Source organism: Carassius auratus, unplaced genomic scaffold (assembly GCF_003368295.1).
Source record: "Carassius auratus strain Wakin unplaced genomic scaffold, ASM336829v1 scaf_tig00024134, whole genome shotgun sequence".
NCBI lineage: Eukaryota > Metazoa > Chordata > Actinopteri > Cypriniformes > Cyprinidae > Carassius > Carassius auratus.
Window position 1 is genome coordinate 190,125 of NW_020525319.1, and position 24,113 is coordinate 214,237.

Genomic DNA, 24,113 nt, shown 5'->3' on the forward strand with positions numbered 1-24,113 from the left:
AAGACAGACAGATAAATAAAACTGACAGATACAGAAAGACATACAGACATATAGATAGATCTAAATAAAACTTTAAAGCCCAGAATATTTTCAGTGTTTTCTCCATCCTTAATGCTTCTGTAAACCTCATCAGCTTATGATTTAGAGGCCCTGAACAATCAATCTGATTGGATGGACACAGAGAGAGACAACAGAGCATGGCGTCTGCCAGAAAAGCCCATTTGCTTTCACGGCCCCATGGCAAGCTCGAGTCGTAATTACAATAGCAATATTAACCAAAGTGACAGAAATAATACAAACACAGGCACTCCAAATCACTGTAATTCCTCCCACACAGTCCCCGATTGCAACACAAAAAGGAGCAGGTGTCAATCCCTCTCAATCTCAATCTCACTCAAACACACAGATGCAGGGAAGTCTGCTCACTGTAAAGCCATCGGATCTTTTCTGGCGATACAATGGCGCCATTAGCTTTGATTACTTTACTGCGATTTAAATGGAACGGAATCCTTGAAAATCCACAAAACTCTCTCCTTTTGACCCTCGGCGAGCGCTGCTCACCCCGCTCCCAGCTGCCGCCTTTAATACAGCGCTGGAGCTGGCAAGGGTACACTGCACTTTCACAGAGGAGTTTCTCTTTCACACGCTCCCTTTCTCTTTCTTTTTTATCCCTGCGCACTCTCTCTGGCAGTGCCACTTCCTGTTGATTGCCGACTTTTCAGCACGGGCGGATAATGAGTGTGTTGTGTTCGATCTGAGGGAGTTTGCGTACATGGCGATGAAAGTTGGCTGTGTGTGTGTGTGTGTGTGCATCCGGGCAGACAGGTGCACAGAGAGTCTCTCTTCCTCTCCCAGGGGCGTTTTGATCACAAGCACACACGCTCTCGAGCAACAAGCCGGCTTTATGTGCAGATACTCGCTTCTCACACTCTGAGCTGTACTCGCCGGCCTGAGAGGAAAGTTCTCTCACATTGATGATCGAATAAACCCGGGAGATGTGGACGCAAACACTGAGCATTGTGTTGTGTGTGGTTCGCCCATCTGCGAGTCTTCTATGCCCTCTCTGTATCTCCGAAACAAGCTTTGTGACCACTCTGACCCCGAGCACAAAAGCCAGGGGCGGATGCGTGTCGTTTTATTCTTTCCCCACTGTAGCTTCCTCTGGTCTCTCACTGCTGTCTCCTTAGTGTCAACACATGAATCAAACAGGCCGGAAGGGAGCCCGCACAGCTTTTATGTTTGTGTAACCATAGCTACGCATCTCTTTCAAATAGGTGAGCGCTTCGGAGTTTGCATTCCTTTTTTTTTTTTTTTGAATTCTACCTCATTAAATCTGCATATAGTGAAGGTGTTTGTGACAAGCAAGACGGTGTCTTCTTTCTTTCATAATATCACTCAAAGGCCTTTTAATGTTTTCAAACCTGTCCTTCCCCGGGATTTTTAATAACGATTGTTGGCAGAGAAATGAGTGAGTGATTTTGAGAACTAGAAGAGGAGCATGGGGATGCCGAAATTAATGGGAAGAAAATTGGCATAAAAATGCGAACGCTAAGATAAAGCCAACAATTTTTTACTCCACATTCTCCACTTCGAGTGTGAGAATGTCCATGCATCCCTTCGGTCCGTGTGCTACATTATTAATTGTGTCCCTCTCTTCTACATACAAGCGGACGGAGACGCTCCTTCATGCTCTTCTGACAGCTTTATGTAAATTGCTTGCTGGGGGCAATGACTTCACAAAGAAGGTCACCCCTCCTCCTCCAGTGTGCATAAATGAGGCTTTTATTCATTTTCACATTTACAAGAAAAGGACGCAACCCGGGCCTGGCGTGGCAACAGTCACTGGAGTGACAGGACTACTGACATCTCCAAAATTACCTGCGGAAAGCAATGGCCAATTAAAGGAGGCCGATACGGTCGCCAAGGAGATCTGAGCCATCCATCAGGGAAGCAGATTTAACGCTCACTCTCACGGCCTGACTGACAACTGAGAGAGGTTTTTGTTTGTGTGTGTGTGTGTGTAAATGTGTTTTCTTGTAAGAGTGCGTGGCAGCATGAGAATAAGCTTGGCTCTGATTCCTTTGCACACAGTTGGATGACGCTGATCAGTCAGAGTTTGGTATTATCTAATTGGATGCTGTTAAAAGAGCTGCCTGCAACTGCAACCCTTTAAACATTTCAAATTAGATCGATAAATCAATCGCTTCAGAAGAACTCTTTCCATCAGAGTGAAAAAAATACATTTATGGGCCCACGGGAGACAGTGAAGACTCTCTCTCTCTCTCTCTCTCTCTCTCTCTCTCTCTCACTCACTCTCTTTAACTCGGTCTTGTTTTTTCTCTCCCCATCTCAGCGCCCCCATTAGAAATCTCTTCCGATGAATTTCCCAATGCAGAAGTGAAAGAGATGGATGGCTGAAAATATGGGCTGTTCCAAATAAAAAGTGTGAAGAAGAAACAGCGAAAGAGGAGAAAAAGGGATGCATCCACTTAAAGGCAAAAACACACACCTAAGCAGAAAGAGGAAAGGGGGGAGGCGCTAGGATGGGAGAGAGAGAGACTTTCTTTTACGTTGATGAAAAATAGCAAACAAAAGCAGCTCAAGGACATCCCCTCTTTCAAACCTCTCCAGTTTTCCTAAATAATGCAAGAAAGCTCTAAAAATTAAATTAGGTTGAGCCGAACAGCCCAATTCTTCATAATTACGGGATGCGGGACACTTTCAAATCTCGGCTCATTCACATGGGGGTTAGGCTGCTCTGCCAAAACCCATTCTAGGTCAAGCTGGCATGAACTGCGTACGTTGCGGTAATACAACGCTGACTTCCTTTCATAAGTGTGCTGATAGACAGAACTGATGAATGTCATAAATGTATAACCCTCTTTCGCCTCTAATTGTGCCAGCTTTGCAGGAAGCCCAAGTTTCTGGGTGATGATTGGCCGGGTGGGTCCATGGAACTCACTTTGATTGGTCGGCTCTGCAGTCTGAGAGAGGGCCGGCAGCGGCTGGTCTTGTCTCCTCGCGTCCAGCGCTGGTTCAGGAGTTTCCCCCGGTACTCATTTTCTGTTTGAGTGATAGAAAGTGAAAGAGAAAGAGAAAGAGAAAGAGAAAGAGAAAGAGAAAGAGAAAGAGACGACAACATGTTAAAATGAAAAAGAAGGGAAAAGACAGTCATGTCAGCATCTGCGCTGGCAGTTGGAAGAGTTCTGCGGAGCGAGGGCAAAGGAGCTTTCGGTTCAGATGCTGTAACGGACTGATTCAGCAGTGAAATGGCCAGATCAACTCATCAGCTGTCCACCTGCATCTGAAACCAGCAGCCTCAGCACAGGAAACACAACCCCCTCCATCCCAACAGCAAGACACACACTCACAAGTGCACATTCGTACAAACATACACCTGGGTCAATGATATATAGAAAAGGAATCTTAAAAAAACCCACATCTTATAGAAATGTGCCATTTGCATCTATTATTGTAGTGTGGTGGTGTTACAATCAAGTGAAAGTAAATATGAATAAATAAATAAATAAATCATTGAGCCCCCTGTCACTAACCTACATATAGGCTGGTGGAAAAAAATAAAAAGTGACATTTATCTTTGGGTTTAAATGCATTAACTAATCTAACATGTTGACAGTACATATACAGCACATTTATATGTAGACTGAAAGGTGAATAATGTCATATGTGTGAAGTGACAGATTGACAGTTCATGATGGGGGCTGGGCCTTTTAAACGTGATCTATGCACTTTTAATTAAAGAGAGGTGAGAGCTAAAAAAAAACTCACATTCGCACATTTGCACACATGCATATGCATGCTAAAACACCCCAGCTGGATGCTCTGTCAGTCTGCTATTAGAATCAATCACATTTGTGCATTTTTATTGAGCTTTTAGCAGGCAGGAGTGTAAGAGAGGTGAGGGGTCACGAAGACAGGCCCGTGTTAGGCGAGGGAATTTGGTCAGTAAATAATGAATCAACCATAAATCAGATTTTTGTCCCTCTTACTTTCTTTCTTTTTTTTTTCATCAGGGTAATAGTCCACCTCTCCATAAATCCGTTCCCCCGCCCCCTCTGGCACACACATGATAGACATGCATGATAGAATGATAAAAGAGTTTCAATAAAATATAATGAAAAAATATCCCTTCTGCTCAAACACTAACATGCATGTGCCATCAAACTCAGGCCGAATTAAAATAATTATTAAATTCGTCAATGTGCAAGGATCAGCCATCGTTTGTGAAATCTCACAGCTGAGACGTCAACAATACCACAGGCAACTAACTCTCAAAAGTTGCGCGAGAAAACCTTCTGAGGATTTTAGCGTTCAAAACGCTCAAAAACCTACGCTAACCTGTCAAGCTTTGCCTTTAAAATGATAAAAGGACACCAGAAAACTTTGTGTTGAATCACAAAGATCTCGCATCTCTCTGTCAAGCATAAAAAGCCCATGTAAAATTTTTGTAGTGTTGAGTAAAAATAATTTAAGTGGAAGTTGGTTATATAATTATGTATAAAAACTAAAATATAAGAAAAATATATATAATTCACTGAATTTGCTCATATCAAAACACTTTTGAAGCTATAGTTATTTTCATATGCAGTCTGCAGTCACACGAATAATTTTTTTCTGTTCTGCTATATTGTACTAAGAGGTACGACTAATCTGCTATTCTCATTTTGCCTCTTCTCCCCTCACTTCTGCCCTTTCTTTTACTTTCATTTTCCCTCTTTATCTCAATCTGGTGTTTTCTTCCTTTAAAGCAGGCTTCCATCTGTTTCTTATTGAGCCCTAAAACTCACCTTGCACTCTTAGAGAGAGAGAGAGCCAAAGAGCAGGAGAGTAAAAGAGAAAGAGTTTGCTGTCAGTAAAAGAGGAGCCTTTAAACATGCCTAGCTTCTGACTCTGTCTCTCTCGCTCCCCCCTCCAACATCTGCCCTTCTCTCTTAGCAAGCACAAAATAAACAAAGCAGGCAGATCTGATTTGCCTCCTAAAACTCTGTGCAGCAGCAATAACCCAGAAAAAGACAGGCAGGATGCCAGTCATCAGAGTTAGAAAGCTGTAGGGCATTGTCAGTAAAAGCATTTCTAATGCCCCTTACACACACACTCCCACGCCAACACGGAACAAAACGCTTATTTATCAACATTCAGCCCTCTTCTAAAAAGTGACTACAACAGCACTACTGTGCATCCTTCCCCCCAACGCTCTCGCCTTTCTCATTCTACGAATTTCAAGCTAAATAAACAGAACTTGCGGGGCGCAAAGGGCTTTTTAAAATCACACCATAAACCCGGGCTATATAGCCGACTCCACACTTTCCGGGCCTTCTGAAATGGCACGGCCCTATAATCCACCCCTGTGGCTCTCAATAACCTTGATGGCTCAGGTGCCACTTATTCTAAAGCGAGAGAGAACATTAATAAAGCTAAACAGTTCATCATTTACAGATGGGTTAGAGAAACTATTATGTGATTGGCTTCTGTGGATGTTCACTTTAAAATATTACCCTACAGGAAGAACAAGAGATTAACAAATGATCTGTAATAGTTCTGCTACTGCGAGACAGTCAAAGGAGACAGCGGTGAGTGTAAACAAATCAAGAAAATCATGTCATGCGGCCGAAATCCATCATGGCGATGCAGAGTTGTTTGAGACGGACATAAATCCATAGTTTAGATTAAATAGGGATGGATGCCTTCACGGTAATCCACGGGTGACACATCTGCACTCTCTGCTCCAGTTAAGCAGATTTAACTTCAACTTTGTGATTAGAGAACAAACAGAAAGCTCTTATCAAGAGCAGAGGTGAAAGTATAACATTAGCCTGCGAGATGCACTCAAATTTAATGAATATAAAAACAACGATACCATCATAATATATTTAACGTTCATGGTGGATTGTAGTTTTCCTTTCGTTTTCCTATTTTTTTCTTAAAATAGAAAACGAAAAATTGACTTGTTCCTGAAAGTCGGCAGTGAGTAATAAAATTAGACGCTCCTTCATGTCAAAACAAGTCAAAGTGCCTTTGAGAGCTAGGGTCACTCTTTTTTTTCTTTATGACACACTACGGAAAACACCATGACAACCACGAGCAGCAGAAAGAAGTCCACTCAGAGAGTGATTAAAGGAGCAGTGGCAGAATTTGCCTTTGTCTGGGCTTCTTAAATAGACAAAAACACTCTCAAGGTTACAGACAAGTTAAGAGGTTAACTATCAATGTTCTTCAAAGATTCTGCTCAGCAGTGCTCCCAGTCCTGTCTGGAAATACATGTTTAAAAGTGTCACAGAAATAGTTATGGAGAACTTCATTTAATCCAGGTACCGATTCTAAATTAAGTCATTCAGATTTGTTCAATAGTTCTGTACATTACAGAGTTCGGCCAGTAGATCGCGACAAACATTTTGAGTGTCTTTTGTGTTTGTTGAGTGCATCATTGAATCATTCTCTCAACAGATTATTTTAAAACACTGAGACTTTTTATTCCTATAATCACAAAATATCATATTACTATGAAATCTACTTACAAATCAACTGAGTATTCAGGTTTAAATGTCATACGTGTGTCTCACAAGATGAATGAAGTGAACAAACAAGGTATCAGAGATTAGATTCAAAACATCTATTTAAGGGTCTTGTTCCTTTAAGAGGTCCAGCAGCCAATGATTTTGCCATTTGTAACTTAATGTTCAAGACTTCCGATAAATTTAATAATGCTTCGTTATATTGCAAATTGGTATTTGTCATATTATTTTAATTTATTGTTATAATCATAAACTGATTTGTAGCCCAAAAAGTTTTTATTAAAGGTACAGGTTGTAGGACCTTCCACTAGAGGGCAAACTACCAAAACAATAACAATCGCGTGGTTTGATGACGCTAAGAAGGAGCGTGGAATGATGGGATTTGTTGTATTCTACCCAACCGCTGACGGCTGTCAATCAGATGGAAAGATAAATCATGGATTTATCGCGAGTTCAACGATTTGCGCGAGTAGATTACATACAAAGTCAATGCAAAGACAGGAAAAGACTACGGCTCAGACGCGTCCTCACGTGGATCTAGAGATGTGATGCCCCGCGTTTGGCATGTATGCCAACATAATACTAATATTATTGATCGTCATAATAGCATATGTTTTCTGTTAAGATACGAATCAAAACAACTCACCTGTCGAGCAAAACACAAGCGAGATCGGCATCTCTTTCTAGTTGAAGTTTGTTGCGAAGCTACTTCCGCATTTGTCCACACACTGTTGTCATGTGGTTTCTACGTCAGTAAAGGCGGTAACACACGCTAACTAACGTCATTGTGAGGCGACTGCACTGCTCCGTGTCACTGTTTAGAATGGGAATTTTCTTATGATTTACAAGTAGTTGAAAACATTAGAGATATTGTTAGTAATCAGCTGGACAACATATATACTGTAACACTAGCCTAGTAGTTTTAGCCTAGTAGTTTTTTAGCCTAAATGCAAAACAGGCCACAAGAACAATGCTTAACTTTAAAGCTGGAAGTCAGTTAGACGTAAAAAAAATACAAACAAACAAACAAACTACAACAACAACAAAAAACATTTAGTTTTAGAAATGTAAATGAGTGCACATGAGGGAAGGAGAACGATTCTTAAAACAATGGCGTGGTTGTTGAACGAAACTCAAACAGCACAAACATTCATTGTAAATCACCGTCCAATTCAACTGCATGCAATTCAGTGTTTCAAGGCTTCTCTAAATGGCACCTTTCTTCACTAATGATAGGGGCGACCCTGACCCTCGGCCCTGGTGGCGTGGCTTTCTGCTGTGCTCTGAATGAGAAGAGCGCAATTTGGCCCAGCTGCTCCATTCCACATTTATTACTCTCTCCTCTCCGGAAAACCTGCGGCACCTGCTGCTACATATTATTTATTTATTATTATTATTTTTTAAACTTTTATAGGCTATCTCTAGTTTTCTGTATTATGGACTGAGTGATAAACAAGCGCCTATTTCGAGCATTTACCACCTTTGGAAAACCAAAATGAGCACTGAAGTTGGTATATTGCAAACAACCTTGCTTGAAGATAGAAATTAATCTGTGGATAAGATTAAACGGTGATCTGTGAAGACCCAGATTTCATGATTTGGGTGAAAAGAGCTGCATGCACCAGATGATCTGCTATAGTGTCATTTTTTTATAATACTGAGCACATTGTTCGAATATACATTAAAGTGGCTGACATAAATAAATGGGAAAACTTGCAAGGATTCCCCCCACCGCACAGATACCGGCGTCCCCTTTCATTAAACTCTGGAGGTTCCTGACGACTGCGCAATTCTGCACAATTTCCGCAAACAGATAGATATGATCTTGTGAAAGTTATTACCAAAACCAGTTTCTAGTCGAGTGAGATAAAATAACTGACTCCATGAATCAATGTTGCGCTCAGGTGACCTTCATTTTACACAGTGCTGAATATCGTGACAAGTGGATGTCGCTAAAATCATTATGCATCACACCCCGCTCTTATTTCATTATAAACATGTTAATTCAAATAGAAAATGTTTTCATTAAATCAGCAAATTAAATTGAAAACAAATATAGAAACACATAAAACTAAGAACATAATGTGAATAGTCTCTCTCAAAAACTAAAACATATTTAATATATATGTATAATCTCATTATATGAAATATTGGTTCAGTAGAAGTGATGGAAAAGTGTTACAAGCCTACAAGTTTGCTCTGCCATGATATTTATTTAAAGTATATCAAATTAAACAAGAGACCCTGCTTGTTCGGATAATACAGTACCTAATAGTTCTAACATTTAACAAAAACAAAAGTCAAATAAAAAATCATGAGATTCAATTTTAGTGGTCTGGTAGCTCTTTTATATTTTTTACATAGAGACGTACAGCTTCTGCCATCACCACAAGAGGCTCATGATGGTAATTTCTCCCCTGTAGCTCATTTGTAATTGGTTAAACTGATGGTGTTACACCTCACCCTGAGTTACAACACTTCCAGCTCTTCTCTACAGCACTGATCTGATCTGAAAGTGCTGGCTGTCATAGAGCCAGAAGCCTCAGACTGGAGAAGTTAGTCACACACGTAAAGCTCACTAACTCCAGTTACTTTTCTCATAGCATGAGGATTCTGGCTCTACAACAAGAATATATTTTCTTTAAAATAATAACAATGAATAATAATGCAATCCTATATATATATATATATATATATATATATATATATATATATATATATATATATATATATATATATATATATATATAGTACACACACAGTAGCATAGGTCCATTGTGATTACACGATCACATTACTGACTCTCAGATGAAACACATTCACGTTCACTTCGTCCACCATCTTGGTTGCAGGTGCTTTGATATTATACTTCATACAATAGTGAATGTCTAACACATTAGCCCCGGAATACTGAGCAAGATGAGACACAGACGCACTAATCACTCAGAAATGAACAGGGGCGGGGGATGGATGCAGAGGATGGGCGTTATTGCTTCAACTCTCATGACTTTTCTTCTGCGCATCTCACCAGGGGCGGTTGACATTTAAAGAGAGCATCTCTCCACTCTGTTTTCTGCTGCAGAAAATCAAATGGCCACCCCTCCTTCTTCTTCCTCGCCATTCGTGCACTCGGCCGGGAGTCCTGCGCTACGCCCATTGTTCGACCTTAATTACACCGAGCCATATGGAAGCAACTCCGTATGTGTGCCAAAAGATGGAGATTATACAACTACATGACAGTGAGCACTTACAGTGCGATCACTCCGAACGGATACATTCTAAACACACAAGCACACATACGCTGATAAAGCTCAAAACGCGACGAAGTAGGTTGAGAAATGACAGTTTTGACTAACGCACGCCGCGCGCATATAATCAACATTTATGCGCGACAGTATAAGCAGGCAGCTGAGGAATACAGACACGGCATTACCGATTCATCTCTAGGATCAGACGCACACAGGATTTCTGTGGCAAAGTGAGAAAACAAATAGACATTCGCTGCGTTTGTGCAAGAGCGCCATAGCTGACTGTCTCTCCATCACTTTTTCCATGTCAACTCCACACACTCTCCGCTGGAGCTTCTTCAAGCAGGGAAGCGTGGACTCACACTCACAACATCCTCTCAGACACAACCCCGCCTGTACGAACTATAAGCCAGCAAACATTTTAATTAAAATATTATGAAATCAATCATTGATCATACAAGTGCAATGAGGATGGAATATGAAAATAAAAGGGCACCCTTCAACGTAAAAGCCATTAACCTTGATCTGTAGGGCATCTCGGAATGGGATGATTTAGATAGTCAACATCCTTGGTTAGCAAATTATACAATAAGAAAGCGAGAAACATTTATAAAATCTTCCAACAACTCAACCCTTGACTCTAAATCTAGCTACACATATCAAAGATCATCCAGAGTCATCTTTTTGGTAATTAACAAAAATAACCCAAACTATTTATGTTTGATAAATAAAGCCGAATGACATGATCTTGGTTACCTGAGTGAAAAAAAAAAAAATATTCCCGAAAGCTTCTCCCGTCTTCGTCGTGTATTCAGCAAACTGTGAGACAGTTTGGGGTAAAATATCCCATTTATAGATTTTTCTCAAAGAAAACTAAACTCTACTTCTTCAGTGGTATCCCGAAAGATTCAGTGACAGTGGTGGAGAGGATCGGCGCTTCGCTGGTGCTGCTACGGACGAGCGAGGATCCAGAACGGGGCGGTATGAACGCTACTTGTTTGTAAGCAAAAACATGGCTTCATTTGCCTTTGTCAGCGAGAAAACGTAATATTGACTTACCTTTCCCTTATGAGCCATTGTCCCCCACCTCCTCCCTCCGCCCTTTGCCATGACATCACGAAAGCTGTAGTAAAACCTACAACATCGATGGGCTGGGCTTTGAATATCCCCCCGCAATAACTCAGCAGGCATGTTCACAGCCATGCACACTATTTCATACTCTGTCTTTCTCAGTGCACACACACACACACACACACAAACACACACATGATCGCTCCACTCTCTCTCTAACACCCACGCACTTACTACAAGGGATTTATATAAGTTCTTCTTTGTGCCAGAAACAAGATAATCAAGATTCTTCAATGGTTCAGAAAATAACCATCTTATTATCAAATACCATGCTGGCAATGTATGGTTCTTTAGAGATTAAACATATTTTTGATATAACAATATAGATGAAAAGGATCACTATATTGCCTTTTAAATCCCTTGAAACACCATTAAAAAAGTTTTTTAGAAAACGTTTTTTCTATCGCTTTATTTTAGAGAGTAAACCGCTGTCAAACGCTGGCGGTTAAGTAACAGAGCAAATGCTTGTTTAAAACATCCTATAGTTCGAAGTGCGCGTCGGGTCGCTGTTACTCTAAATTCTAATAGCGTAAGCTTCTTATTTTACATCCAGTGATTCATCTTCAATATTGCACAAAAGCATGCATATGTCACTGGTGTTATCTGAACCCTCCCTCCTGACTCTTTCCGAATGGTACTGTCCAGTGATTCACACAACACACTTCTCATAGGCAATGCTTCCTTGCTAAAGTTAGCATAATATATTATTATCAGATTATTGCCACTGAGAAAAAAACAAGATACAAACCACAAACTACAAGGCATGTACATCGTTTCCATGGACTTAGTTTTTTTTTTTTCGTGCAAACATTTGCATTGATATGAGCTACATCATTGATGTATGAGTGTATATGTATAGCCTATATATACACACATGCCCTTTAGAATTTTGTTGCGAAAAGAGTTGAAGGCAACAAATACCGGACTGTGTTCTTCACTCAAAACAGACGACTGTAACTTGGAATGACTCCTAAATGTTCCACACACCGCTGTTGTGCTTTGTTGTTTTGTAACCATTAGTGAAAATGACAACCATTCATTACAAGCCATTTGAGAATATTCTCCACAAATGCCACTCTTTATCTGCTGTCTCCATGCTGCACACGGGGGGAATTTTCAAAAACCCAACCTTCGCCTTTCAGAAATTCTATTAAGTTCTTATCTCTTTGCGGCAGGCTCTTTTTTGCCGTCCCATTGTTATGCATTGGAGCGAAAATCAATCACGAAGTGTCCACGCTGCATCAATATGATTTGAGTTGCCCCACTAACCGAGACACAATCCAATAAACAAAAGACAGAAGAGAAACCATACACACCTTAAAAAAAAAAAAAAAAAAAAAGAAAGTTCCACACCCCTGATATAAGTACTCAGAATTAGATAAATAAGAGAACGGAGAATTATGGTTTCTTCAGTATCTCACTGGAAATACAACAGAGGGATCACAAGTACAGAATTTGCGCTCGACTGGGTTTCAGGACCTCAGACAGCGCTCTAGCCCAGTACCATGGACAGCGACTCGGAGGAAAATCACACCCGACTGCTTCCTCTGCGAGAATTTTGTCATCTGTGATGGGATTCAACAGAAATGTTGAAAAGAAAAATTAAATAATATGTTCCGAGTTACGGTGAAATCACAAGTATATATATATATAATAAAAATAAGTGGATTGGTCCGATTAAACAAAAAAGGATCCTGACTGAAAACGATCAAACGGCCTACTGTTGCTATGGTTACCACAAAAGACCAACCCAGCTTGTTTTCTTGAGTGTACTCTGACTAACTTATCTAACTTTTGGGGCAACTTAAATGATAAAATCATATACCAAAGATGCATTCGTACACTAAAATATTTTCATCATGATGCAGCATTTTTCTTTTCATTCATTTAACTTGACACAGTCATTGATTGAACTAAATCTTCTTAATCTTAATTTTTCTTTAATAGTTACATTTTAAGTGTTGGGGAAAGTTATAGTATCTTTGAATGTTACCGTTGACAAACCGTTTAATTAAGTAGTTTGATTTGTTTACATTAGTGTAACATCGGAGCGTTTATAACTAAATCCCAACTGGACAAAATGCCTACTTCATGTAGCTGTCAAAAGATGTTAGCCAGCTTAAAAAAAAAAAAAAGAGAAGAAAAGGAAACTGGGATTGTTGAGTAGCCTATCCATTACAGTTAGAACTGTCCAATCGCGTTGAAATTCCACTGCAAACAATAGGCTTCACAATCTTAATCGCTGCGTCTCTCAGGAGCACATTTAGAGTATAGCGGCTGTATAAGTATTGCATAAGAGAGTCAGCTGAGAGAGCGGCTGCAGGGGCCCCAAACTCAGCGAATGGCCTTGACAGATGGGACAAGCTGACAGACGACAACAGAAAGTAAGTTTGAATGCGCCTCCGGGCTGGCATTGTGTCCGCCACGGCCCCCCGGGAAACAAACAGCCCTTTGTCTCCACACTTCAACAGCAATGAAGTTTAAAAAAGGTCTTGACGAGACCCTACAATTCCCCAAAGTTATGATCTTTATTTATTTGGGATATAAAGACCTCCATACAACAGTCTTTCAACACATGCCTAAAGAAAAGGGCATGCTAAACTATAAAGCCTCACAACAGCGAGAACAAGCGAGACAAAATATGATAGGTATTCCGTTAAACATTAAACACTATATTGAACTCAAGTGTTTTTTTTGTTTTGTTTTTGTTTTTTAAACGATTATGGCATAAATAATTGAAGGAATATATTCTGTCAACAGTTCATATAAGGCTTAAACAAATGTCTATACACCAAATCTCATATAGGACCAGTAAAAGCAAGTAGACAACTTTTTAGAGACTTGTCAATTAAACAATGTTCGAAACAGTCAAATTAGGAGACGGCGAAATACGACTGACCTAAAAAAGTCCCACACAGCTTCATGGTTGCGGCTCCGAGTTTCCCATAAGCATCTGGCAAGTCCCGAGAAAGTAAACTTGAGTGGAAAAGTTGAAGACAAAATTACTACAACTTCTCTTTGACACGAGGCAAAGGAGGGGTGTCGAGTGACGGCATATTCCAGCCCAGCCAATCGAAACCCTGTATTTGCGTACTCGTATCCTACCTCCGCAAAACTCCCAGCCAATCAAAACAATTGTCTTCAGCTCTCAGCAACAAAGCCCGTAGAATGCCAAGAGAAGGGACTACCGGCAGCTGTGCGCTTTGAGCTCCGGAAGTTTCCCAACAATGCTGAGGGAGAAAATCACGCAGGCGCAAACTATATCAAAACTTCAGAATAGTTTTGGTGAACCATACTAAGAATATTATTTGTGCTTGTCCGTTCATATTTAACCACCTATCTGTATTCTAAATTACATTTTATTCGAATGTTGACGTCTACATTTATTAAAGTAACGTTAACCACTTATTTAAATATTTAAATCAGTGAAATTGAAAAAGTAAAAACGTTAAAAGTTCCTTATAATACAGGCTATTTAGGAAAGGAAAATGTGCGTCATAAACACACATACACAGACTCACTCACAGTAAACGCACACATACCAAATGTCTCCCTCACAGCATTAATAGTTTTTAAGCTTTCTCCCTTCATCCTCTGTAGGTGACATTTAATCTGGAATTTAACAATATATACATTTTTAACAGCCACTCAACGACCCCATCTGGTTATATTTTGTAAAAGAACACTTTTATTCAAGAAATGGCACATAACTACAAGAAATAAACCACAAATTCAGAAATGTAAAACAAGCAGTAAGACATGTTTATAGCATTGAACAAGCATTTTGGATGTGGCTTCAGGCTTTTCTGATTGATTTCTATTAAAACCCCTTTTTGTGAAAGTCACTTGTAAAAGTGTTTTTTTAATCTTTATATATTTTTTTAACCATGTGACATATGGTGGAAATTAACATATTGAAAATGACAGACTTTCAGGGAGAAAAGAAGAAGAAGAAGATGACAATTCTCCCGAATGTATTCCCACTGTTAGAAAATTGTGAAGAAAAATTCAATAAAAAGTGTCATTTAAGTTCACAAAACCAAAAGTGCCTACAGAAACACCCACATGCATGAGCCTAAATGTTTGTAAGTGAGCCGTTTAGAAAAAGCAGTTTCTGTGTGGCCCTGTTCTCTTTGAATTTCTCTGTGAGACTGAATTTCATCTTTATGGGGCATTAAGAGCAAGTAAACCTATGTGTTAGTTCACAGTCATGTTTTAAACCGCAACAAAACTGTGGGAAACAGAAAGCAGCCCGAGAGTGAGGATTATCTGTTTTTCAATGCAATTGCGACTTCTCCTCTGGGGCAAAATTTCTCCTTTCCCAGTTCGCTCACTTGTTTCTTGCACACTGTTACATCATTAACACATACCTCTCCTTCAACCTCTTTGAAATGTGAAGCACCCGCTCACCCAATACAAGCAAAGTCCAAAAAATAGCATCTGAACTGAGAAGGAGAAGGAAATGAGCAGCGTAAGTGTAGGGTGTGGAAGTCCCCCAGTGGGACTGGCAGGTTCTGGACTCTCCTTTAGCAGATGGCTCCTCTGATAATCGTGTCCTCTCTAGGCCCATCTCCATGCCCCAACTCCGTGTTGCCATGGCGAGGGGGCCGGCAGAGAACATGTAATGCATTTGTTGCTTATTAAATTTGTCTTCTTACAAAGAGAGGCTCTCACTTAAAAATGAGAGCAGGCCCGAGCAGAGAAGAGCAGGCTCAGTTCTCTTTATCACAGACTACCAGACGCCCTGCTGTGTTCTTCCACTATGGCATACACTCATTGACCTATTAACTTCATGGCTGCCCCCCTCCCCCTTTGGCCTTCTGTGGAGTCAGGGTCTGCGCACCCCTTCATCTGTGAACCCCCCGACCCATCGACATCATTACTGTGCATGAGAGAGAGTTGGAGAGGCTTCCGCTGAACCGTGATGTGCCCTACAGCTGTCTGCGTTAGCACAAAAAGAAGCAAGAAAGAAAAGAAAGAAGTGAACATATGCACAAACAGCCTGGAAAGTGCACAAGTATGAGTGAGTGATGGGGAGTGAGACGTGTAAAGCAGGGCTGTGTAGATGACTACGTGATATAATGCCGATTAACTGCAGTCTAAGAAGCGTGACGCTGAACGTGTGGATACACTGAGGGGAAGTGTGTGCATGGATCAATTAAACTTAGGGTAAAATTAGGGTATAAGGCTTCTGCTGCTTAACACAGCTTAAACAAGCCCATATAAATTCACCACACTGAATTTGATGCAACTACAATTTTTTATATGATTTTGATCATTCAGAGGGAAATCTAAATCTTTTATATAAAATTGGTTCAGATGTAAAACAAATAAATAAATAATTAATATAATTATAAATAATAAATAATTCCAAATAAATTAGTTGTAATAAATTATAAAATGAAAACAAAATAAATAGGAATAACACAAACAAATACACATTTGAAACAACGAACAAAATATTAAATAATAATAAAAAAGTAATAAAATATGAATAAACAATATTAATACATTCAGTTATGTTGTCATTGTTTAATAAAAGCAATGAAACAGGATAGGCCTGTCAAAGTGATTTTACCACAGTAAAATAATAATGTTATTTTACCCATGGTAAAATAGCAGTAGCATCAATGTTATTTTAGTATCTTTAATATGTCTTTATATTGTAATTTTTTAAAATATGTCTATGTAGTTTTTTTTTTTTTATGAAAACTTTAGCTTTAGCAACAATATTTTTACATTTTATTTTTATTTTGTATTTTAATGTACTTTGGCTTTTATGGTTTTAGTTTTATTCAATAATAAGAACTCTGGGTAACATACAGATACTTACTTTTGCAAAATTCGACCAGATTGTATTATACTCACAACATAATTATTGACATCACATGCTATAGTCTATATTGCTATCATTGTCTTTTGTTTTATTAATTTCATTTTAGTTTCAATTCCAAGATCATCATTATTGCTATTTATTATTTTTACATTACATTACATTATTCAATTTTGTCAAGATTCTTACATAGCAGAAAATGAGCTTTGTACACTCCTTCCCCCTTCATATGCAAATCCATATATGCTTGAAAAACAAGTTTGCTCTTTGTTTAAGTTCCATGTCCACCATTGTCTATTCATTTCCTCCAAAATGCTTACAGGGTAAAACATTTTTTTGTCTTTTTTCTTTTTTTTTTTTTTTTAGCCCCAAGCTTTACAGAATCACCCCTCCTTCATACACCCACTCACATAACCCAGTCTGGGTGCCAGCCTACATGATCGTCATTCTCAATCTCACAGTATTGGGTTTGCTACCCCAGCGCCAGTCAGAGAAGGTTCAGAGGTGCCAGAGGGCACAGAGCCACAGTCTGTCTGTCTCCCTCCTCCCTTTCCCCCCTCTCTCTCACTCTCTTGCTAGGACATGTCCTGTCCTGCCACCCCCAAAACCACTCTTCCTCCCCTCTCTCTCCCTCCCTCCCACGCCCCTCCTTTCCCTCCCTGTCCGCAGCACTCCGAATGGCTGGGTGAGGAGTAAACACAGACAGAGCTCCGCAAGTACGGCCCAGCTTGCTGCCTCATTACAATCACAAAGAGCTGCCACACTTTTGGGTGGAGCCTGTGGCCGCGGGAGGCTCTGGATCCTTTAAGTGAGTGGCATACTTAATAGGCTTTGTGTAGCAGAAGAAAAGAGAGTGAAGGGGGGGAGAAAGAGAGCAGGCCCAGCTGTCACGGCACACTAGATATCAGCCTGCCACAGAACCACTCTTCCACTTTTTACCCCTCCTTTCTTTTCTTTTCCTTTGCTGAGGTAAGGTTTTAGATGCACAGGAAACCGAGCATCTGAAGGGAAAAAAGAAAAGAAGGGAACACATATATATGCTCCCTCACACACATACACACACTAAAGAGCTGTGTGGGCAGTACATGGATCAAATAGTATGTTTCTTGCTGAATGTTCAGTCTGTTACATTAGATATCAGAGACTAAAATGCTGAACAAAACTTCTTCCAGAAGACCAACTTTGTCATTCAGTCATGACGAATGATTTTATGATTAAATTGACAGACACTCAGACAGAGTGAACCCGTATTTAGGTGTACATATGCTGGAGCACAATAGTCTGTTCTTGTGAGCTGCTGCACAAAGCAGGTGGCCAAACTCAGAAATGTGTGCTGTTGTTTGTATAATCTGTGTGATTGTGATGGACTGCTGCTAAGTCCTGCTAAATCAGCTTAGCACATGTCCTGCCGTGGAGGAGGCTTGTTTTAAAGTCCCCCCTCCTGAAGCACCCGTCCTTTAGGAGCGCGAGAGACGAGGCCAGACGCTGAATCAAAGATTATTCTCCGAGGATGACACTCCCTACAACACACAGGACTCCCAGGATGAACATACGACCAGACACACAGTCACACACAAATTAGGTGAATGTGTGTGTGTGTGTGTTTGTAATAAAGAAGATAACTATTTAGGCACATATAGACGGATTTTATCCATTCTTGTTTCTTGTTTAAGTAAAGTTATTTCGATAATTTACTTACAGTTTGTTCATTATTTGATTTTTTAAAAAATCCTGTTTTAGATTTGTATTTGATCTTTGAGATTTATGAAGAGCAGTGATGCCACTTAAGTCACTGAATTAAGCATGGGATTAATACAATTGTATATTATTTAATGTTATGCATTTAATACTTATATTTAATGATTTTATACTTTTTTTTTGTTCTGTTAATTCAGCAAAACGGTCTATTATAAATTTTTATTTTATTTTACAGTTTATATATTTTTTTATTTTATTTTATTTGACTTACCGGTAATTTTCTTTGTTGACTATTTATTATTTTATAAGTTTCTTTGTGATTTATGGAGAAAATGAATGTCACTAAAGTAATTAAGCTTCGGAATGACTTAATTTAGTTTAAATTAAACCAATTTAATGGAACATTTATAATATCATTTATATTATTTAATGTAATATGTATTTTTATTACATCGTACATCTTATTGAAATAAATATTGTTTATATTTATCTGTTATTTTGTTTTGCAGTTTATATCTTTATTGTTTTATAACTTATTTTACCTTTTATTTTACCTTAAACATTAATGAACAATTAAGCTTTATTTTAAAATAAAGCATTTTAATTTAATTAAAAAAATGTTATTCAAATGTAGTTTGCTTTACAAGTTTCTTATTTAAAAATATGATTTAATGAATTGAAATATATATATATATATATATATATATATATATATATATATATATATATATATATATAATAAAAAAAGATTTTTCTTTAGTTTGTATTTTTATTGTATTTGATTGTATATTTTAGCCCATGAAGCACAGTAAATTGAAACTGAGAGAGAGATTTGAGGGGTTATAAAACCCTTCTAAAATTCTAAAGTTGTCAAACCCCTCAAACACAACTCACTCAGAATCACCAGGACCCCAAAACCCTCACCACCGCCTCTTTCGGTCGCACTCCAGACAGAACAGAGGAAGAATTAGAATGAGTGAAAGTGTGAATGAAAGGGGGACACCTGGAGCAGGACCCTGTAGTGTTCTGCACTGAGGGGTATTGTAGACTAATAACAGGGCCGGAGTGTGTGTGCATGAGTGTGTGGTTGCCCTGGTAACAGGACTCAGCTGATTGTAGGGTTATGGGGTGCGGAGGGGGGGCTTGTTTTGAAAGCATCTGTATGCAAATGTCATTATGGTATAGAGATGCTTGGAGAGGCCACGGGAGAAGAAAGAGGGGGGTAGAGAGACGAATGGACTGAAGGATGGATCTACAGAAACACTCCACTGATGGACGCTGGTGGTTGCAATCTAAATCCATCAAGAAAATAAGACACTTCACTTAAAAGGCCTCATACAGCATCAAATTAGCAGACTTCTGAAAAGATTCTGTAACAATATACGATCATAATGAACCTGCATTATAAAAAGCCATTTATCTTTCAGGCACTGCCTCATAAAAAGAGATAGCGAAACATTGTTAACTTTATATTAGAGAATAAGGCCATAAACTCCTGAAATGAAATATATTTCACATTTCGTTCTGTGACACATTCACTTGATTTGATTTCCTACAACTACTAAAACCGAATAGGCCTTATTCATGAATTGGGATGGGCTGGGAACCAAGAACCAGTTTCATTTTTTATTTAAACTTGCTCCCATTCTTTAGTGACAACTGTGATACTGAATCTACAGCGCAAAATATACAGCATGAACTGTGTAGCAAAATGTTCAAACAAATTACTCTAATGAATCACTTATTTTTAGTGAATCAAAAACATACATGATCAGCACAACCAGTGTAGAGTGGTTCCAAAATAAATTACTCTGATGATACAGTTATTCTTAGTGAATCAAAAACATACATATACTGTACAGCTCAGCCAGTGTATAATGAGTTTTTTTTTTTTAATCACCAGACCAGTTTCGTCTGATTTTAGTTTAGTCTCAAAATTATAAAATGTGATCTGTGTAGTCAGAATGACTTCTAAACTGTCAGACTTATATCAGCGTAGTTGCTGTTGTTCAAATGAAAACAACACACATTATGCGTTTTTGTCAATAATATTTTATAAATATTAATGAATTGTTTACACATTATTATTATTATTTTTTTTTGTATTATTGTTAAGGTCTGTTATGCTGCCTCTATAAAGGCCATTAAAACGTTTGTAAATGCACTTTTTGCTAGAATTGTTTTACATTTATTTATTAAAACTGTCATCATTTGGCAATATAATTGCATTTGTGTTTCTCCAAATTCCTTAGAGCTCCTAAAACAATCATTGATTCCAGAGGGAATCGTTACATTCAAAATTAGAACCAGAACTGTTAAGATTCATTACATTTCCCATTATGATTTGTAAAAGAGTCTGTCTAAAATGTTCATAATAGCGTTACCTAAACTATGGCTCTTAATTTGACGCAACAATTAATGCAAGAACAGATTTATGAACGAATCACACAGAACTGTATTCTGCTTGTGTTTCATGAATGAGGCCTAATGAGGCCTGTTTCTGTTTGCAATGTGTAATTTTTTTCGTGCATGCGCCTGCAGTTTCTCCCACCTACGGAAGTAAATTCTGAAATCAAATCAACAGTGTTCCTTTATGACTCTGCTAATCTCTGCCAAAGTAATTTGATTTTCCTACACACAATAATAAAGCATGTGATGCAACTACATTTCCCACTAATTCAAGCAAAGATTTTTTTTTTTTTTCAGAGCCGCTACAAATGCTAATAACGTGTAGCAGCTTTTTAACTCTTTGCACAAGGATATTAGTATGGAGTCACTACCTAACAGCTTTTTTTTTTTTTTTTCATCCATGTAAGCTATTTAATGACAGGTAGCCAAAAGAGACTTTTTCATTCCTAACAAGAAAAAGAAAGTATGCAATAAAAGAGCTGACGTAAATAGTTTTACACACATTTGTAATGAAATCCTATATTGAGACATATTTCCACAGAGAACGAGGGAGAGAGAAAGACAGCAGTTGTTTTTTATGTACTGCTCTCACTTAATGTACTCAGTAGCAGTGCCTGATGGGTAATTATAATAGTCACAACACAGATGGGGGGGCAGTGTCACCGTGGCACGCCAGCACACACACACACACACACTCTCACACACACGGCCTGATGTGTAAGTGCTGACACACACCTGAATGCCCATTTCTTCTTAACAAACGGCCAACATCATTAAAATCTACACTTGGAAAACAGATCTTGTTAGGTTCCTGCCCTCCATTAACACAGTCTGACTCTTTACCCTCACATTTACCCTTTGTTTGTTTCTCGCTTAAAATAAACTCTAGTTTCTTTTGACAAAATCTCTATCCGACACCGGATTCAGATGGTTTTCTCTCTCTCTCTCTTTTTGTTGCTCTGTCTTCAAAGCTTTTGTCCAGGTTAAGGTCTTAAGACAGATGGAAAAAGTCAGAGAGAGAGAGAGACTTTTGAATAATTCATGGTGGCCTATAATGAAGCGCGGTCCACTCTTTAAAGTGTTTGGTGTGTAATGGAGTTTCAGACACACAGCTATCATTTTCTCTTAATGACGCTTTCTGGGTTGCTTGCTGTGTGACCCTCTCTGCACACATACACACACACACACCAGCAAAGGCGATTACCGACAGCTGCTGGAGTTTCGAAGTGGCCAAAGTGGGCAATTTTCTCAATGCCATTTAAACAACAAACACAGCAGCATGTTTAAAGAGAAGAGCGGACGGTGGGGGGTGAGTTAGGAGGAGTTTGAGAGAGAGAAGCTGATGCTGGCTGTTGTGATTCAGGACGAGTAGCGGGGGGTTCATCGGGAGAACTCCAGGTTGAGTGTGTACATGTTCACATCTGGCCTGAAGTTGGCTGCATCCTGTGCACAAGCTGCTCAGAGTTCAGATCTCTGTGATTCATTCTCCTCATATGCATTTACTCCACATGCTGTGACGATCAGGGAACATGTGACAGCAACTTGGCAGCATGCTTTTGAATAATTACACATCCTGCTGCTATAAAGTCAACATGAAATGCCGTTCAAAATCCATTTTACTTCTGTTATGTGACATTTCAAAATGCAAGATATTAATAAGAATATTAATAATAAAAAAATAAAAAAAATACACAAAAATGGTTGTTTTTTTTAATACACAAATACAGAAATGTTGAAAACTTTTTGAAATTAATCTTTTTGAGGTATAAAAAAACTACAATAACAACAACAACAACAACAACATATTAAGCATCAATAATACTAGAATAATTCTTTATCATTATTTAATTTCTTTTTTTGGGGGCTGGACTCCCCTAAAGTCTAATTGTTGATATTAATAACATAATTATTTATATTATTTGTACCAAAAATAGTCTTGTTATTGTTAAAATATTACAAGCTGATTGGTTCATGCTGCATATGAAGCCAATTAGCTTACTGCCTTGCAGTTGTTGGCTGGCTAGAATTCACTAGAGATTCATGCAGCGCACTTTTCAATGTTTCTTTGAAATCCTCCACCTTCCCAAGCTCCACCTGTATAGATCTGCTACGGGGTTATTTTATATGCTATTTGTGCAGCAGCAGTATGTCTTAAATACTCACGGCACAATGTCGCCTTATGCATTGGCAGTAGCTAGTTCCTGTACTTGCTTGCAGCAGCAGCAATAATCTACAACTACAGCAATAACCAACAGCTGCAGCAATTCAGCAGAGGCAGCGTAGCTGATCTATTCTTCCAAGATCAAAACCATTAACATTGTCATATCCATCCCCATGCTAAAGTCTTCAGAGAGTTGTCATGATTAAAATGGTACTGTTATACATCACTGAGTTGCATACCTTTTTAAAAAATTTGGAATAACATGAACTACATGAATAATGCTCAATTAGACCGGGGTGTGAATTAAATTAGATTTCTTGTTGACTTTAAACTACAGGCCTTTGGTATCTAAAGATCAGCATCAGGGATATACAGGCTATAAATCCCCCAGCATGACCCTCCCGGTTGAAATAACAGCATTGTTTGGTCAGTGAAGGGGCAGCAGATTGTGTGGAGACTTCCAAACTAAACTAATCTCATCCTAGAACACCGAACAGCTGTTCTGGTGCTGTGGTCAACACCAGACAACACACACACCTCGCAAGGCTAATATTTGCTCTATTGATGCTTCTGCACTGGCCACTGCAAAGTACAAAAACAAAGAATCATTAAAATACCACACCGTTCTCATCCCTCTAAAAGCCCAGTTGTACATTTTAAATCAGCAATGATTTTTTTATTTTTTTATTTTAGGAATCAGAGACTTTCATTAGAGTACAGAAGAATGATCAAAGTGTTTTCCCTTCGTCTCTCTCACTTTTCCCTCTATTTTATTGACAAGTAAGGTTGTTTTTCATCTTTTGCTGCTTATTTGTTCCTCCTGTAGTTCCACATGACTGCCTCTGATTGAACAGAAACTATCAAACCATCATGGCTCTCTCTTCCTGTCTATTCACACTCACAAGCACTCACACACACACACACACACACACACACACACACACACACACACACACACACACACATATGATGGGAAACTATATTATTGTTGAAGACCGCACACAGACGAAATGGATATTACACTATAGATAATGATATTTACAGTTTTAAAAATGCTAGTTCTTTATTGGCATCTACGGATCCATGAAGAAACTTTAACA

General features: G+C 38.8%; 1 protein-coding gene across 6 annotated transcripts in view; it reads right to left on the minus strand.

Moving 5' to 3' along the window:
* Positions 1-13,948, minus strand: part of LOC113078066 (myelin transcription factor 1-like) — a 40,253-nt gene extending 26,305 nt beyond the window's left edge. For 3 of the 6 annotated variants that reach the window (XM_026250351.1, XM_026250348.1, XM_026250350.1), the window contains exons 1-2: positions 13,812-13,947; positions 2,963-3,063 (exon numbers count right to left, since the gene is read on the minus strand). In XM_026250351.1, the coding sequence (XP_026106136.1) occupies positions 2,963-3,063; positions 13,812-13,836 (126 nt within the window). In that variant the 5' untranslated portion in view covers positions 13,837-13,947. The other 3 variants (XM_026250349.1, XM_026250354.1, XM_026250353.1) reach the window with 3 other exon arrangements.
* Positions 13,949-24,113: the final 10,165 nt, after the last annotated feature.